This window comes from Cicer arietinum, chromosome 1, assembly GCF_000331145.2.
Source record: "Cicer arietinum cultivar CDC Frontier isolate Library 1 chromosome 1, Cicar.CDCFrontier_v2.0, whole genome shotgun sequence".
NCBI lineage: Eukaryota > Viridiplantae > Streptophyta > Magnoliopsida > Fabales > Fabaceae > Cicer > Cicer arietinum.
The window spans coordinates 41,208,920-41,228,015 of record NC_021160.2 but is presented as its reverse complement, the minus strand read 5'-3'; the positions used below and the strand labels follow the sequence as shown (position 1 = coordinate 41,228,015).

Sequence of the window (19,096 nt, the reverse complement as noted above, 5' to 3'; positions counted from 1 at the left end):
GTTTGTGAAAAAGGCGCTGTAATAGGTAGTTAAATTCAATGAAAGCGCATGTATTTTACAGCGCTTGTGAAAAAAGCGCTGTAACTGATACGCGAAAGCGCTTCCTTTTACAGCGCTTTTTTGACAAGCGCTGTAAAGACCTTATAACGTGATGCGCAAACGTTATATGACCTACTACAGCGCTTGTTTTACAGCGCTTGTCATCAAAAGCGCTGTAAAAGGTTCTGTTATTTTTAAAATATAATTACAACAGCGCTTGTGTTTAGCAAGCGCTGTAAAATGGGCACTGTTAAATGTCATTTTTGGCGTAGTGTTATCTATGCATCTTTGCTTTTTCTTGTTTTGGATTGATTGGGATTGAATTGCATAACTTTTCATGTTCAACAACATTACTAAATAGTAAATCCTGTCATGTGGCTTATAAAAATGATGATAGGATTGTTTAATAATTGTCTCAGATAGAATTTGTTTGGTACTTAGATGATATTTGTGGTTTTAGTTAGTTTAGTTCCATGAATTTAAATAATGATAAAATGAAAATATAATAGGTATTTATAAATTATTGAACTCCCTGTAAATTAGGTATTTATACCTTAGCTAGATTACGGCATCATCTCATCACTTTAAAAATTTTCTCTTAAAAAACAAAGTATTTGTATACATTTAATTGATATTTATTATAATTATGGGTTAAATAAATTTTTGGTTCTCCTATTTTGTCTATGATAAATTTTTAATCATTTCATTTTTAAAGTCGATTTTTTAGTCTTCTATTAACTAGTTTTTGAATTTTGTTTTATTTCCTAATATTTTTGATGATGTGGCCCTCTCATTGATGTATAAATAAAATAAATATTAAATAATATTAAAATTTAATAATTTAAATACTAAAAAATAAAATAAATAAAAATTTAAATATTTTTTATATATATTTCAAATTTTTTAAAAATTTAATTAAAACAAATAAATTCTAAACATTTTATTTAAATATTTTAAATTTTAGATTTAAATATTTTAATATATAAATAAAATAAAATTTATTTTTAATATCTTTATATATAAATAAAATTAACTACAACAATGATGACATAAAAATTATTTTTTTCAATATACAAATTTTATTTAAATGTCATGTCATTAATGAAAAAGATTGATTATCAAAAATAGTGTAGACCAAAAAAATATTACCAAAAATCATTAATATTATCAAAAAAATTTATTTTTTAAATAAAATGACTATAAATTTATTTTGGACAAATAAGGAGACCGAAAGTGTTTTTAAACTTTATTGTTACTAATATTAATGGAAATGCATGATGTTAACTAATCATCTTAATTAGTTTTAAATTAATCATTGATATTATCAACATAATATCATTCTAGTCCTATAAATACTAACAAATGGACTTATCTGATTAAACTTTTACAATTTTAGAGATAATTTTTGAATATTGATGATGTGAGACTAAATTAATAGGTTAATACCAATTTAAGGAGTAATATGCAATAGATGAATTGTTATACAAGTCTCTTTTGTAACTCTTATAAAAAGAGAATGTACTCGTGTAGTTTGATGTATTTTGTCTTGGTTAATCTATTATTTTAGTTCTTGAAAGTGTATGGTGCTATCACTTTGGTCTCCGACTCAATTAGTTATCGAATAATTAAAACATCAATCAGTTTATTGTTTGACGTTATAATGATTATCAATTATTTCGATTACAAGTTGTATCTTTTATAAACTTTCATGATAATAAGTTATCTTTTAAATACTATTTTGATTATGCAAGAATTAATTTGAATTTTTTATGAAATCAAGGACCAAAGTGATAGTATATTCCGATAGTTTATTCATGTTTTCCTTCTATTCCTTGCTTTGTGTTTTTGTAAATAAATAACTACACGGGCATCTCACTTATAATGCCATTGTTTTTTTGATAAAAAGAAAATTAATTTTTTCTTAAAAAAAAATAGTAAAGACATATTAACTTGATATTTTAACCATTTTATTGCAAGTCAACCACTTATTATTTGTAGTATTTTAAAAGATTATTAAAGATAAAATAAAATAAAATAATTTTTTTTGAGGACTATACCAAAATCCAAGAAATCAACTCAAATGAATATACAAACTATTATTTTGTTAAAAACCTTATAAGAAAAATCCAATGAAATAAAACTATGATTAATGAAATCTTTGTTAAAAACTTTATAAGAAAAATCTAGTGGATAAAACTATGATAAAGGAAAAAAATAATAAAATTAGCCAGAACTAGAAAGATGCTCCATTTAAACATATCGTACCATGTTCTATTATTGAATTTCATATGAACATTTTACTATTTGAATTCAGTTCTTTGAGGGGACAATGTTAAAGTTTATTATGGAATTGAATTAAATGTTCTATTATGAAAGTATATATGTGAGAATAGATAAATAATGATTATATTAATTATCAAAAAATATAATACTATACATGTAAATTGATACTAAAATATAGTTTGTTATACTTATCACCCAAATAGAATGAATTTAGGACAAAGTTTCGGTTCTATTAAGTATTTTAGATAATGAGTCATCGATTTCTAAAATGATTTAGTCAAATACATTAGACTAAGTCTTTGATTAGTTTGTTATAGAATATACTCTCTTTTATGCTATAAATAGGAATTAGAGATTAATCATCTAAAATATCTTATGGAAGTTGAGCCTAAATACATTCTATTTGGGTTATAATATCCACCCATCTTGCAAAAACACCTTCTCCTTCAAGTGAAAGTTGAAAGTCAAGCCTAAAAATTAATAGTGCTATGTGGTCTGATTTTAGAAAACCTAAATCAATTATCAACTTCACATAACTCATCTTTTGCATACTCTACAATTGAGCTTGATGTATATTGTATATGGCTAATTAACTGTATCGAACGTGACTTTATTTTTTATATAAGCATATTGATTTTAATTGTCATTTTTATTAAAAACAATTTATCGGTTGTTTGTAAAAGATGATCTATATGGGCGTTTTTTACCTTAGAATTTCTCCTAACTAATAATAGCCACGGTTTCTAGTTGATGGGTTATTAAAAACAATTGATTGGTTGTTTGTAAAAGATTAATACGATTTACTTACAAATAAGAAAAACAAAATATCCACTTCCATAAAAAAAATGTCCACTAATAATTAACACGATTTATTAGCTGAAAAAATAAAACAACTGTTTTAATAACCCATCTCTAATTTCCCTTATATTTGGTACCCTCTTTATTTTTAATTTAAACAAATAAGCTTAGAACCTGCAATACACCTCTTTTCTACATTTAATATGTGTGAGTGCTTCTTCTATTTAACACCAAGCTAAATAGACACAATCAATTGTACCATCCTTTAATTCTATTGTACCTAAAATACCATTTAATTAATTTCCATTATATTTTCGTATAACAAGTTTTCATTAAGAGAAATTTAGACTCTTCAATTGAACAAAGCATGAGAAAGTCTGGTATATAATTATTATTAACAAAATGGATGTAATTAAGATAATAAAATAAATTCCTTCAAAACAAACAAAAAAGAATCACAAAATTAACAAAATTCCTTCGTAATGCGCCTATGTTTTCGGTCAGCAAAGCCATTTTACTCATGAGTATGAGGGCAACTAATTCTATGAGTGATTAAAAATTTGGAGAATGCAGTGTATTCCTTACCACTATCAGTTTGAAGGGATTTAATTTTTGAGATCTAACTGGTTTTCATTCAAGTTTTTGAAATGAACAAAGCAAGATAAAACTTGAGACTTGGTTTGCAAATATAAATCCATGTAAACCTAGAATAAGCATCAATGAAATGAAGATAGTATTTACTAGCATTAGTAGATGCAATGGGAGTTGGTTCCCATATGTCAGTGTCAAAATCTGTCTCTGTTTTATTATTAAAAATATTTCTCAAGTACAGGGATTCAATTATATATATATATATATATATATATATATATATATTATGGCCTTTTTTGCTGCTTAAGGTACTTAGATTTCTTTTTTGCCTGTTCGCTGGCATAATGTGTTCAATATTCACACTGTTACTGTTCAAGTCCGTTTGATCGCCTAATTCACGCCACCACCCACACCACAAGACTTGCCTCCACTAGATCGGCCAAAACCCAAAGCACCGTAGTCGATAGCTTATTCACGCGCACGTGATGCCCACTTCGGCACGTGAGGCCCACTTGCGACATCATCTTATGCGCGTGATGCCCATATGCCACCTTCTAAACCTCTGTTTTCAACTAGATTCTAAATCAGTTGTTTCTCGTTTTTTTGGGGGATCACATTATGTTGCACATACTTTTTGCTCGAACTTACAGTTTGTTGATATTTTTTGGATATTTGAAGTTTGTTTTGTTTGATAGATCTATCTTTTGTCTCTAATATTGTTTGTCTGCTAATTTTACGGATATGGCAGTTAAAGAAAGCTAAAGTGGATTGACCTGACTCAGTGAACATGAAGTAGAGAAGATTAAATCCCTTCTTAGTAAGTTGGAGAAACCAATAGGTACTAGTTCCTTGGTATATATAAGTACACCTTTTCTTGGTAAGTTTCAATTTCTTTTGTACTTAATGCTTCAGATATAACCTATAACCAATATTGGATACTGGAGCCATTGACCACATGACGCTCTTACCTACACACTTCTCCACTTATTCACCTTGTCTTAGCAACAAGAAAATATCTACAACATATGGTACCCTTATAACTATAGCAGGTCAAGGAGATGTCTAAATAAACTCATCCCTAACTCTAAGAAATGTCCTTCATATTCCCACACTGTTCACTAGATTAATTTCCATACAACAACTAACACAAGACCTATCATGTAATATTTTTTTACAACAAATCTTGTATCCTTAAAGACAAAATTTCATGAAGGACAATTGGTAATGCTAGAGAATAGAATGGTCTTTATTACTTGGATAATCAATTTCTTTCTCCAAATCTACTCAACAATACCAACTCTTTTTTTTCTTCTAAATCAATAAAGACCAACAAGGACAAGGTCATTTTGTACAACTGCTGTTTGGGTCATCCTTCATTTAGAGTCATAAAACAACTGTTTTCTTCCCTCTTCAAAAACTTAGAGGTACAAAGTATTTACTAGTGTGAGTTTGTTAAACACAAATCTATACCTTTTCCAGTTACTAACCTACAATCAGGGAAAGTCCTATATCTAGACGTTATGCTATTGTTAATTATTTATGTAAATAACTGACTATTTAATGGGCAGGAGAGTATTTTTGTAATAGAAACGACAACTTCAAAATTAACATAATTGAAAGATGTGAAATTAGATTACTTAAATAGTAAATTGAAGAAAAAACAGATCAATAATGGAAATAAAGAAATGTATTATTTATGGAAGTGAAAGATAACTGCAAAAGGATGAATATCCAAATTCCCACAAGCTAGGCTCCTATAGACAACAATATCCTATGTTCATAACTAACAAATGATTTTCCAAAAGATGACCATTTCTCTCTCTCCTTAGTCCCTATACAACTGATTGGGTAACATGCTTTCCCCATCCCCTGCCTCATAAGCATTCCTTTTCCCCCTCTTTTATTTTTCTCTAATAAATCCCCACGTCAAAAGCTCGGGGTCCTAACGGAAACAAATTTTGCTTTGCGTTGGAAATTATCATGGTTTTGCATTCCAAACATTGATTATTTTTCTGCCCTTTGATTTGTATATGTTTCTATAATCATTGCATTACTTGTTACCCCAGTTCTTTAAGTAATTTGTCCGCGATGACTTGCCTTTGTTTGAACCAAGACCCGTTGATGCCATACTTGCATAATAACTTTATCTCATTTGATCAATATCCTTTCTTAATGACCATTGATTTTGACCTGAAGATGTCAATTATGTGCTTTAATAGCGCAAAGCCGCATGGATGATTTAGAGTCACTTGGATATGTTCTTATGTATGTTTTAAGAGGAAGGTAATAATTCTCTCACCTTTATGATTTGGTATTTCTGCAGTCTGCCTTGGCATGGATTGAAAGCAGGTACTAAGAAGCAAAAGTATGAGAGAATCCGTGAGATGAAAGTTTCTACTTCTATTGAGGTATGATTGAGTGATGAAACAATATTTTAGTTCATATAATGTATGCCCATTATATGAAACAAGATTTTAGAGTCTAGATGGACTATATTTTAATGTCATTTTTAGTTGTTCTTGCCTTGTCGCTCCAGGATTCCAGTTTGATTATGTCTTTGATTGGACCATTTTGATATATCAACAGTCTCAAATCGCCACTCCTCCTTCACGTACCATTGTAAGTGATGTTGCATTATCTCATTGGATTAGATGTATGATTTTTGAGATTAGGTTATTTTATTTTCATTGGAAATGACAATGTGACGTAGGGTCTTGCAGCTGGACCAAGTTCTGGTCTGCCAAGTTCTGGTCTGCCACTAGCTTCTCCAAATGCTGATGGACAGTCAGGTATCTTGGTTATTTTAACTTCACATCCTTGATCTATAGTTTAACTATTTTGATTGAGGTGTTTACAGACACAAATTGTTAGAATATATTTTCATACCATTCAATAACCTGTTAGTTATTCTCTGTTACACCTTACAAATGACTTAACTGAATCTAAAGATGATATGGTCCGTATTTTTATGAGTTTGTTTTGTTGCATCTTGTTTCTTTTGGTCATGACTCGATTTCAAAGTATTGTTGTATCACTTGTGTTTCTCTACACATCTGAAAAATAAGATTAGCAGGTGCTGTAAATATTTTTCAAAACTCTGCATTTTTTAAACATGTTATATACCATTTTCTAGGCTTCACTTCCGTGTGCCACACTGTTAAGTTTTATGGTGTGTATTGGTACAGTGCATGTTATTCTATTTATCGGCAAATATAATGATTATAGATGTTGTATGTAGTATAATTGTTATCATGCATATATGATATTTCCCATTGGTTAAGGTTAAACGAGGTTATCTGTTTATATGATAATTATTAGTTTTCACATTACTTGTTTGTGCATGGTTTATGCAGTTGTCAAGTTTGAATTTCTTTCGATAAAGTGGATCTGCAAGGAGAGGTGCTATCTTAAGCACAACCGTGATGCAGTTGTTGGCAGTGAGACTGAGCCCTCTCGTCCTCTCACGCTGGATTCGAGTCAAGGAACATTTCAAAAAAGTTCTAGTGCTCAGAGAAGTTCACCTATCTATCATGTCATCTAAGCACAACCGAGTATCATCTGACAAGCTCTGTTTCGTAATCATTTCACAAGATCAGATAGTTATTTATATTTATCTAATTTTTAGTGACAATCATCATAGTAGTTAGAAATCAAAAACATAGAGTAACAGTCATCAAAACATGTAGTGACAGTTTAGGAACATAGCAAGACACCCCTTTATAAAGTTTCGGTAAATTCGGGTGTCACTCAGTATTTTTGACATTTAAGAACGGCATGTGACTTCTAGATAAACTTTGTCCATCAATTTTCTTATAGTGTATTTGGAAGACTGGCTTATAATTCGAAGATTAAATAAGACTTAACAAAAGTATAAAAGACAAACGAAAGATCAATTTAATAGTTAAAATGTTAAATAATATCTAATAAATTATTCTAATACCAACGAAAGACTACTTTAATACATCAATTTTTTTAATCCAATTTTACTTATATTTAACATTAGAGTGAACACTTCAAAGACTAACAAACAAAATATTGATTTAACGCTTAATTTGATATTATAAATTAATTCATATTTATCCAACAAAATGGAAGAGTTATTTTTAATTTGGTATTTTGTTACACATTTCCTTTTTACTCAATATCTATTTTTGTCTTATATGCACATCTCTAAAATTTCACAATTTTTTGGTCAATTAGAATTTTTTTTGTATTTTTTATTTTATTTTTCAATTATTAAAGTTTACATTTTCTTTTTAATCACGACAAAATTCAAAATTCTAATACATACATATAGTACCCGTATTGCATATTAATATAAACACATAACTATATTAAAAATAAAACAATAAAAATCTAAACATTTATAGTAATAAAAAGTGGATGTCCTTTTTTTTTCAAACATTGCCACAAAAATTGAAATACAAGTTCCTCTTCTGTCATCTCAGCCATTTACTTATTTGTTTATTAAATTGATGGCTATAACATCCACTTAACTATGATGGAAAAATATTTTGCTTGTCATACTAAACGTCAACATTGTGTAAACCATACTATTGTTTTTCTTTATAACAACCATGTATTTCTTTTTTGTTTTGAATAGAGACATCCATTATATTATAAAAATATATATAGCCAGCCATGTGCATTTATATATGTTCTCTTGGTTAAATAGGTTCGTTGTATTTATTTTGTTATATATTTTATATTATAAACTAAAGAGTGTAACATATATTTAAATAAAATCTAAACTTGTAAATATGATGATCCATGTATCTTAACCATTTTATGTAATAACTATTTTTTACTTTGTATCAAATGGTTAAGATCCATGAAATCGTTCATATTTAAATAGATTTGATACTTTGTAAGCTAACATTAACTATTTCTTTTTATCTAATATGATATAATATAACTATTTCAATCAATTAATTATTCATTTTCTTCCTTAAATTTTCAGCTACCATGTGTCATGTAGCTTTTAATATACAAACCAAAGAGATTCAGCTTATCATGGTGGTGAAACTACATCTGATTGTATTTGGCGTATTTTTGATGGTGTTTGCACCTATTGGAAGTTTGAGATCAATCATACTTAATTGCAAAGGATACAAGTTCTATTAGGTGAAGTTTATGGTAGGGAAGTTTGTAAACATCCCAATCATTTAAAGATTTTATGTTAGTGTAACAATTAATGATTATTCTTGAAAAATAATATAGTTTAAGTTTGGATTCCAATGGTTATTGACTGTTTTAATTCTTCAAATTGTATTGTGTTGTAAGATTGTGGTTGGGATGCAGGATTAATTGTGTTATTGATAATATTTTGATGTGCTGAAGAGTACTTAATTTGAAGAATATATTTCATGACTGAATTTATAGTAATATTTATGCTTGTATGTTTGGATTTTGGAATACATTGGTCTTAAGTAAGTAAATGAATATGATATTCTTAATGAATTATGGGTTAAAATCTCTATTAAATTTAAGTTGCTTCCAATTGTTTTATTACTTTTAGCCTTTAATTCTTCTCACTTCAATTTAAATATCTTTGGTTTATTAGTGTGTTAAGTTGTTATTGCGACTTGCATCTTAAATGTTATTATCTATGGCATGAATATACTTACTTGCTTAATTACTATAATGTTGAAAAAGATTTGTGTGGTGACAATATTTTAAGCACAAGATTTGCCCTCACGCATAAAAATTTATAATTTAATTATTTAAAAAATTATAGACTGTTTAATATTTTTCTCTTTACTTTTTATTTTTATTTTTGTTAGTGTTAGCAAATCTTATATTTAAAATCTTGTGACTATATAAAAATTTAAAAAACATATATATTTAAGTGACTTCGAGAAAATAAGAATGGATAGACTCTATTTAAGTTAATAATTTGATTAGTGATTATAACTCCTTATAAGAATGGGTGGATTCTATTTTCAATTCCCCTTATATATAGGGAAATATGCATTGCTTATAAATCTTATTACTTTTTAAGTTGTTGGAATTCTCTGCTTATCTTTCACCGTTATGAATTGCTTATTGATTAGTAATGGTAGGGATCTTAAACTGATTAAATTAAAATTGGATGAGATTTGAAAATTGTATTGATCGATAACTAATATGAATTATTATGGATAACTGTGAAATCTTGTTTATAAATTTTTAGTTTTTTACATAACTAAAATAAGTGTTTTTTGGAATAAAAATGATTTAGTGCAGGGAATTATGAGTTAGCATTTTTTTAATTTGAGACTTGAATGAGTAGACAAACTAGCTATAAACTAAAGTGAAGTGGATTAGAAAGATTTGAGATATAAAATACTTGTTTGATGTAGTTATCATTTCACGCACTATGTTAGGATGTCACTGTTCATACTCCTAAAATATATGAATGTTCCTTGTATTTAATATGAGAAGGATACTAAAACAATTTATTATTATAACTAATATAGAAATAATTTATTTAATATCTATCTCTCTATCTTTCTATCTATCTATTTGTCTATACTTTCAAAGTTAAACCTAACAAAATCTTATCCAAAATTAATATTATTTCAACAAGTATTAAATAATTGACTTATTAATTGAAAAAGAAATATTATACACATTGTATTAATTCAATAAATGTTTTTTTATTATAAAATGTCTAAAGAATATTTTTTTCATAAAAATATATAGTAATTTTACTAAAATATTATTATAAGTTCTAAATACCTCCTACTAAATTTTATTTTGGCTCTTTGGTGTCATGCGTTGGCGTTGTGTATATAGTTCTAAGTCTTTATTAGTTAAAGTTTTCAAGACAACTTAGGATGTATTAATGCATCTAATTAAAATAGTTTGAAACTTCTCTTTGTTCGAGAAACAATTTTTTTAAAGATGTTAATGTTGATGGAATAATTTTGAAAGTTAGTCGTTATATTGAATTACTGTCAGACCCGTGTCGTATATGAGTGACATTTGATAAAAGAAAAATAGAAAATAAATATTTTAAATAGAAAATAATCACTATGATAAAAGCTTTTTTTATGTAATTTTTATTTTTGTGACCACTTGAAAATTTTCTTACTCAATATATGCATTATGGAGTTACCCATCTTTTAATTGGTTCTAAAATGATCCAAAAATATAATCTAAATGTATCATAGTATAAAGATAGTGCTTGAACACATTTCCAAACAATTGTTTTTTCTTAAGTAAGTGGTAATGAATTTGCTGCATAATTGGTGCGAGATCTCGATTTTAAATTAGAAATATATTATCTAATATAACAATATTAACATTTATAGATTAAACTACATTTTACAGATATATTTTAAATGATTAATCTTTAACTTTCATTCCTAGAATACCTTAGACAAATAATAATAATAATAATAATAATAATAATAATAGTAATAATAAAAATAATAATAATAATAGTAATAGTAAAAAAAAATAATAATAATAATAAATAAATAAATAAATAATAAAATATAATTTAAAATCAAGGGAATTAAATTTCTAGAAAGGTGTGTAGAGGAAGCTTATTTTTCTAGTCACATATGAGGTGTAAAGGAGAGAGATGGTATGAGGTAAAAGCTAAAGGGAAGGATTTTTTCTTGATTTATTTGGGAAGTGCTTTCAAAGCTTACTTTTTTTCCTCGATGATAAATATATGAGATCTTCATGATTCTCAAGGAAGTTCGTGTCCCTTTTTCTATACTAAGGTGAATGGATAAAAAATATCTTCACGAAAGGATAGTCATTCATACGGGTGGGTCACACCAAAACTACAAACCACTAACTCAATCTATTCCTTGTACTAAAGATAAAACAAAAACCCATCTATTTTTTTTTAATAAGTTTCTCAATTGGTTAAATAATTCTACTTACAACATTACAAACTACACTAAATCGATCAATTATTTAAATAGAAGTTTTAGACAGTGTTACTAGTCAGTCTTTTATATACTTCTTTTACCTTGTAACTATGAACATTATAATAGCCCAATATTGTTTCTGAAGGGTTTGACGTTACTAAGGTAGAAGCTTGAGAATGTGACTTCCTAGAGCTTGATTATAGTAAACTAGAAGTTTGAGAGAAGTTACTTAAGAGTTTGGCCGCACTAAGCTAAAAGTTTGAGTTAATGTATGTTTCAAGAGCTTGATTATATTAAGCTAGAAGCTTGAGAAAAATATTTTTAGTGAAAAATCCTCCAAGTTGAAAACACTAGATGTAACTACCAGTTGAATAGTGAACATATAACACCCCAAGTTGTATAATAAATATTTCTTAATGAAATAAGATTTTAGATAATTAATTTTGTGTTAAAATTATTTTGGAATATATGTTGATTAGCTTTATGATTAATTTTCTTTATATGTGTATTTTCTATAATGTGTTAATCTTGTACATATTTGACTAAATGAGTAATATAAATAACAAATGTTATATTTTATTATTTTATACATTTTTCTAAAAATAATAGTATTTTAGTGTAAACATTTTAGAGAATAGTATTTTACGTGTATATGTGAGTTGGTAATTAATGTGATATTTTCTTGTATGTTTGATTAATGTTAAGTTTGCACATAATTATATTTAATTATTTCTAAATATATCTTATTTTAATTATTTATTTTACAAATAGTTATCTTGAGATATTGGTAATATTGATATTGTTTATTTTTATTTTTATATATTTGCTATGGTATGATGATTTTATACATATTTATTTTGATTTAGTAATTAATATAAATTGTTGATGTTATATTTATTTATTTAATCATTTTGACTATTTTATAAAGATGATGTATTTTATGTGATTAATTTGAAAAATATTATAGTAATAATTATAGTTATTATTTTGTATATGAGAGTATTGGTTAAAATTAGATTTATCTATCTTAAGAAAAAATAATATTACATTAAATGAGTAAAATAAATTAGATTTTGTAAAAATGTTAACTAGTTTCGATCATTAAAATAAGTTACTTATTTATTAAAGGCTTTTAAAAATACTAAAAAGTGAATTTTAGACCAGACGAATATTTACACCCCTATTTTCTACTTCTGTGTATTATTTGGGCTATTATTGTTACTGATTAGGCTTTTCTTTCCTACATTTGCAAGTTGCTCATTACACTTCTATTTCTGCCTCAATATGCACTCTCATGTGTAGTGCCTTACGGTTTTACTCTTGTACCTGTACATTTGCTATCTGCACCCCTCCACCTGCAATTAAAAAAAACGAAAAGCAGATGCCATAAGCCAAGTAATGTGCATCGAGTAAACCCTTATCTCAAATTAACTACCACAAATTATTTTCCATTTGAATCGATCACAGCCTCAATACTACACAAAATTGGTCACTGAATCCATTTTTCGCATTAATTTTATCAATTGTGGTTCTGTTTCATCAGAAACAGCTGCTTTCTTTTCTTGGTCGAGTTGTTTTTTATCGATTACGATCATCACGTTTTTCATCTCAAAAAACTGGTGTTGATTTTAGATTCTTCTCATCGAAAAATTTTAGATGCACTACTCATTTTCATTTTTCGATAAAGTTGGCGTTGGACCTTTTTGGCGTTCCGACGAGTTGGTGAGACCTTTTTGCAGTTTTTCCTCGTCGTTTTGACTCCACTTTTGTTCCTTAAATTATTACTAATTATTCAATATTGATTTTTATATTCTGCATAATTTATCAGTCGTATCTTGATGGTTTTGTGAACTCGCCATTTATTTTGATTCGTTCATTGTATGTTGTTGATATGTAGTTAGTGTCGAAAATCCCATTGATTGTTGTGTTTGAGAAAATGTCGAAATAAGGTAAGGGGTGAGTTTATATGGTGATCATGTTGATGTATGATTAATGATAATGACTTTATAAATTTGTGATGAGAATATTGAAGTAACTCCATGATTGATGAAATAGTGATGATTCCAACTTGTGGTAAAGATAATGTTTTTAATGGAGTAATCTAGGCTATCGAGGGAAGAATATAGATGTTGAGAATATTTGAATTAGAGATTATTTTGTTATTATATAGGTAGGGCCTGACAAACCTAGTAATTTTGGGAAAGTACAACTAAATGAGCCTGATCGTGGCGGTCTACTATTGAGCCTTAAGGCAAAATTGTTAGACCTTGGAAGTATTCGAGTGGAGAATTCCAAGGTGACTTTGAGGTAGCACTCCAAATATCGAGAGCTACCGTGCAACACACGTATACCTCGTTTGTCGCGTGTATGTGTCTTGGATTGAGTTGAGATGATCTATGAGGACAAGACCACTTTGAATTGTTCGTCCGCTCGAGCGGTGGCATAGTATGAAACCTCATAAACAAGTACTTCAGAGTTAGAATGGTACCAAAATATGAAGTAGAATTTATGCTCATTCATAACATTGCATTTTCTTGTGATTGTTTTGTTGTGATTAATATGTATCATGTGTGATAATAATTTCTCATAGATGATTTGATGTTATAGCAAAATGTATTGATTTTCCTTGAGTGATTTTGACTTTATAATGTGATGTTTTTTCCTTGAAGAATGTTTGTGAAATAACATGATTTATTTATGATTAACTAGATGTTTTTCTTACATATATTATACTATAGACATGATTTCGAAACACACCTCTTTCGTTGTTTGTGTTTAACTGGTTTGACATTGTGTTTGTGAAATCACAGTTATTACATGTTAATGAGTTTTTAAGTTCAAGTTTGGGAGAAACCCCGCTCTGATATATGATACTAGAAATAGGAGTTGTAATTTGTATATTACTTTTACTTATTTAATTAGAAAAAAAAAAAATTTGTATCAAAACCATATAAATAGTAGTAAATTTTAAGAATTAAATTAAGAAATTATAGTTAAATCAAGTCTATGGAGATTGTCTTGTTTTATAGGAAGAAGAAAGTTTATAGTGTTCCTTTTAATTTTTGAGAAACATAATATCTTAAATTAGTTATGAAAGTTTTTATTTTCTTAGAAACAAATTGTCTTTATCCGCTTCGAATTTTGTTCAAAAAATTTAGTATAACTTATTATATATGTTATTTTGGGGTTTGGAGTGTCAGACAACTTAGATAAATTTGTTGTGTCTATCCTCTTCTCCTTAACTATATTTTTATCTTACATTAACTTTATTTTAAAGATGATTACAAAAACTCACTTAAACTTATATTTTGTTGTAAGAGAATTACCAAAATAACTCCTCATTTAGCAAAAAGTTTTTTAAAAACACAAATCAAAATGCGGCTTGTCGACAATAGAAAATACCCCACATAATGATATAGGAATGAAAGTAAAGTTTAAAGTTAGAAGATATGAGTGTTTGGGGGTAAACTGATGTATAGCACACTTGCATGACTTCATTGTCATTATAAGGTGAAGAAAAATGTGTGATGTTGATAGTTGTTAGTTTAATACCACAAAAGCATCTCCTTGCATGGAGAAATGACGTCTTAAACACATTATTTATTATTAAGTCACACGGTGAACTGATTTTATATAACTACACAAATGTTACACTAAAGGACACCAATAATTGCTTTGCAAGACGAAACCATATATTCGCATAGGGAAGTAGTTAATTCCATTATCTTCTGACCGTTTAAGGCATCACACGACGACGTGTCACTTTCACACGACAAATTAAGGCAGTCAAAGTTGGTTGAGTCGGTTTACCTCCCACACTCTTATCATTATTTTTTATCAATGATGACATCGAAAAATATGCATGGTGCTTAGGGACAAGGGACATGCTCACCATATTAATTTGGCTTAATTGCAATATTAATTTTTCTATTTTAACTGGAAAAATAATTTAGTTTTTCTTCAGTTTTGGTCCCAAACAGAATTTAAGTACAAGACTTGATGAAATTTTATTTTTTTAAGCCGCACCACACCATTTATGATCATAAATTTCAGTTACAATTGTTGCACTACGAGATTTTGAGGCATGGTGTGACTTAAATAAACGCAAAAAAATAAAACTCCATCAAATTTTGGACCAAATTAAAATTCTGTTTAGGGGACCAAAACTGGGAGAAACAAAATGGAGGAACTACATATGCGATTCAGCTAAAATAGGGAGACCAAAACTGCAATTAAACCTATTAATTTTGCAATTTTGCTACCTCAACCTCCATTTTAGCTACTTACACCCCTCAATTTTTTTATATTAACAAAATATCTAAAATATTCTTATCTATTTATAACATTTATAACCCTTACATGAACTGAATTCACGAACGCATATGTGAACTCAACTTACGTACGTAAAATTATTTTATGTGTAACTACGTGAACTCAGTTTACGTACGTAAAATTATTTTATGTGTAACTACGTGAACTCAATTTACGTACGTCTTATTTACGTAATTGAGATCACATATACGTGAATTCAGTTTACGTAGGTAAGTGTAAGTAAATTAACATTTCACGTAGATGTAAGTGAATTGAGTTCACTTGGGTGTTATAACAAGCGTTCTAGGCCTCCCTAAAAAACAAATTTTTTATTTAATAAAAAAATCTTAATTTTTTTTTTATTTAATAAAAACACATCACATTCTAATATTCTTAAAACTAAAACCGATAAAATTTTATATAAATTTAACATTATCTCAACAAATATTAAAATCAATGGACATTATAATCATTTGTAAAAGAAATATCATACGATATTAATTATATTAATTTAATAAATAATATAATATATAAATGTAAACTTGAAAATATGTATACCGATAAAATCTTATATAAATTTAACATTATCTCAACAAATATTAAAATCAATGGACATTATTATCACTTGTAAAAGAAATATCATACGATATTAATATAATATATAAATGTAAACTCGAAAATATGAATCATATTATTTAAAATTATAAAAAAATAAAAAAATAAAAAGAAACTGAAACTTTTATTGAACCGCAATTTTGAGAGATTGCTAGTTGATACAACTAATAATTTCTCTTGGTTATTGCTAGTTGATACAATTTTGAGTGATTTATTGGTAAAAAAAATGTGCTTGTGAAATTTAATGATATAAATTTGGCTTAATTGCCCTTTTGGTCCCCCTATTTTAGGTGAATCGCGAAAATAGTCCTCCCATTTTATTTGTCTTCAATTTTATTCCCTCAAATAGAATTTGAGACTAAATCATGATGAGTTGTCATTTTAATGACGTGTCAAAAATATGGTGATGTGACAGACGTCTATGTGGACTAAATGTCATTATTATATTATTTCAAATTAAAAAAAAAATACAATTTATGTTTTAAAAAGTCATTATTATATTATTCCAAATTTTAAAACAAAAGCCAAAATTAAAAAACACATCAGTCCCAATTCAACCAAATCAGCAAGGCATGTGAACCCTAAAATAAAAAATCGACCACGGTATATCATCATTCGATGCGTGGTATAACATGGTACTTAACAATTTTTGCTTTGCTTTGGTCTGCAGAAATTTCATCAGGGAATAGTTTGGCAAGTTCAGACATGGTGGTATCAATAATATCTTCATCGCTGCGTGAAACCCATTCTTCGACTGGTACAAAAACCAGCTCCAACATAGATTGATTTGCGTTATAATATTCCTAAACACAGTTACCAAACAACATTCCATTGTTCAGCGATAAGCAAACAAATTTTTATATGAAGAAGAAGACGAAGAAAAGGGAAGATGAAGAAGAAGAGGAAGAAAAGGGAAGATGAAGAAGAAGATAAAAACTGATGATGATGAACAAGTGGTCGATTTTTGATTTTAGGGTCACATGCCTTGCTGATTTGCCTTGAATTGGGGTTGATATGTTTTTTAATTTTGACTTTTGTTTTAAAATTTGGAATAATATAATAATGCTTTTAAAAACAAAAATTGTATATTTTTAATTTGGAATAATATAATAATGACTATTAATCCACATAGACGTCTGCCACGTCACCATTTTTTGGACACGTCATTAAAAAAATGATAATTCATCATGATTTAGACTCAAATTCTATTTGAGGGACTAAAATTGGGGACAAATAAAATGATGGGACTACTTTCGCGATTCACCTAAAATAGGGAGACCAAAAGTGCAATTAAGCCTATAAATTTTCTTAAAGATAAATCCTCGAGACAGTTGTTTTAGTGGCTTTATCCTTGGATTGGCTATAGTATTCAATGAAGTTTAAGAATCCACATGCAATACGTGAATACAATTCACGTACACATACGTGAACACAATTCACGTACACCTACGTGAACTCATTTAACGTAAACATACGTGAAATCAGTGAATGTATACATGATCTTAGTTACGTAAATGAGGTGTAAATAAATTAAGTTCACGTAATTACACAGAAATTAAGTTTGCATATGAAATAATAACAGACATAGACATTTTAGATATTTTGTTTTTACAAAAAACTTAGGGGGGTAGATAATAAAAAAAAGGTAGCAATATTGTTAATTTTAGTCTTTATTTTTTCCACGGTCAAAGTTATGTATTAAATTTAGTCAAAGATGTAATAAATTTATATGAAACAAAATATTAATAGACAATATAAAAAATGATGACCAATCAATTTAATTTAGACAATATTTAATAAATTTAGATATTTTACCTTTTTGTTTCTAATTTGTTTTGGAATATGATATATTAATAGACAATATACAAAATGATGACCCATCATCAGAACAAGAGAATTGTGAAAATGATGTATACATTGTTCTTAGTTTTGTGTTTGGTGACTAGCACTACTAGTCACACATCAGATGGTATGCATAGTACATTGAAAGAAGATATGGAGTTAGAGAAACAACTAAACCTCATCAACAAGCCTCCTATCAAGAGTATTCATGTATTAATTATACATATATTAGATTATTGAAAGTTTAATATGATCTTCCTATTTAATAATTTCTTTTTGTTTCATTTTGGTGTTTTCTAGACAAAGTCAGGATACATAGTTGATTGTGTTGATATTAACAAACAACCGGCTTTTGATCATCCTTTGCTAAAGAATCATAAATTGCAGGTGAATTATTTTATTGGGTTCCATTTTAATTTTTGTCTTTTGGTACTCATACTTTATCTCTTTCAATGTTTGTTTTTCTTTCTTTGGGTTCAGAGAAAAGCATATTTTGGAAAAAACATCAGTGAAACAAATGTGAAGACTTCACCAACAAAATCCCCTTACGCGATTGAGAAAGTTAGATGTCCAAAAGAAACTGTCCCTATTCGGAGGATAACCAAAGATGATCTCATTAGTGGCAAATCCTTATTCAATGATCATGTCCTAACTCAAACTAACTCTCTTAGTCATGTAAGTTTTCTCTGTATAATTAAATTTCTAATTTCTTTGTATAAAAAAAACACACACACATATATATATATATA

At 27.8% G+C, this 19,096-nt stretch overlaps 1 protein-coding gene and 1 long non-coding RNA gene across 4 annotated transcripts in view; both read left to right on the top strand.

The window, feature by feature from the left end:
• Positions 1 to 4,026: 4,026 nt before the first annotated feature.
• Positions 4,027 to 7,551, top strand: LOC101512888 (uncharacterized). 3 transcript variants are annotated; one of them, XR_001143265.3, is made up of 5 exons: positions 4,027 to 4,549; positions 6,035 to 6,119; positions 6,248 to 6,330; positions 6,432 to 6,500; positions 7,065 to 7,551. It is a non-coding gene; the product is annotated as an uncharacterized lncRNA (long non-coding RNA). The 3 variants fall into 3 exon arrangements; XR_189375.4 differs by having other exon boundaries at positions 6,422 to 6,500; XR_001143266.3 differs by having other exon boundaries at positions 6,225 to 6,330; positions 6,422 to 6,500.
• Positions 7,552 to 18,389: 10,838 nt separating this feature from the next.
• The window catches only part of LOC101510422 (protein neprosin-like), a 2,237-nt gene continuing 1,530 nt past the window's right edge, over positions 18,390 to 19,096 (top strand). The window contains exons 1-3 of the mRNA XM_004488807.4: positions 18,390 to 18,557; positions 18,648 to 18,734; positions 18,828 to 19,022. Of these exons, the coding sequence (XP_004488864.3) occupies positions 18,411 to 18,557; positions 18,648 to 18,734; positions 18,828 to 19,022 (429 nt within the window). The 5' untranslated portion in view covers positions 18,390 to 18,410. The remainder of the gene's footprint in view (positions 18,558 to 18,647; positions 18,735 to 18,827; positions 19,023 to 19,096) is intronic.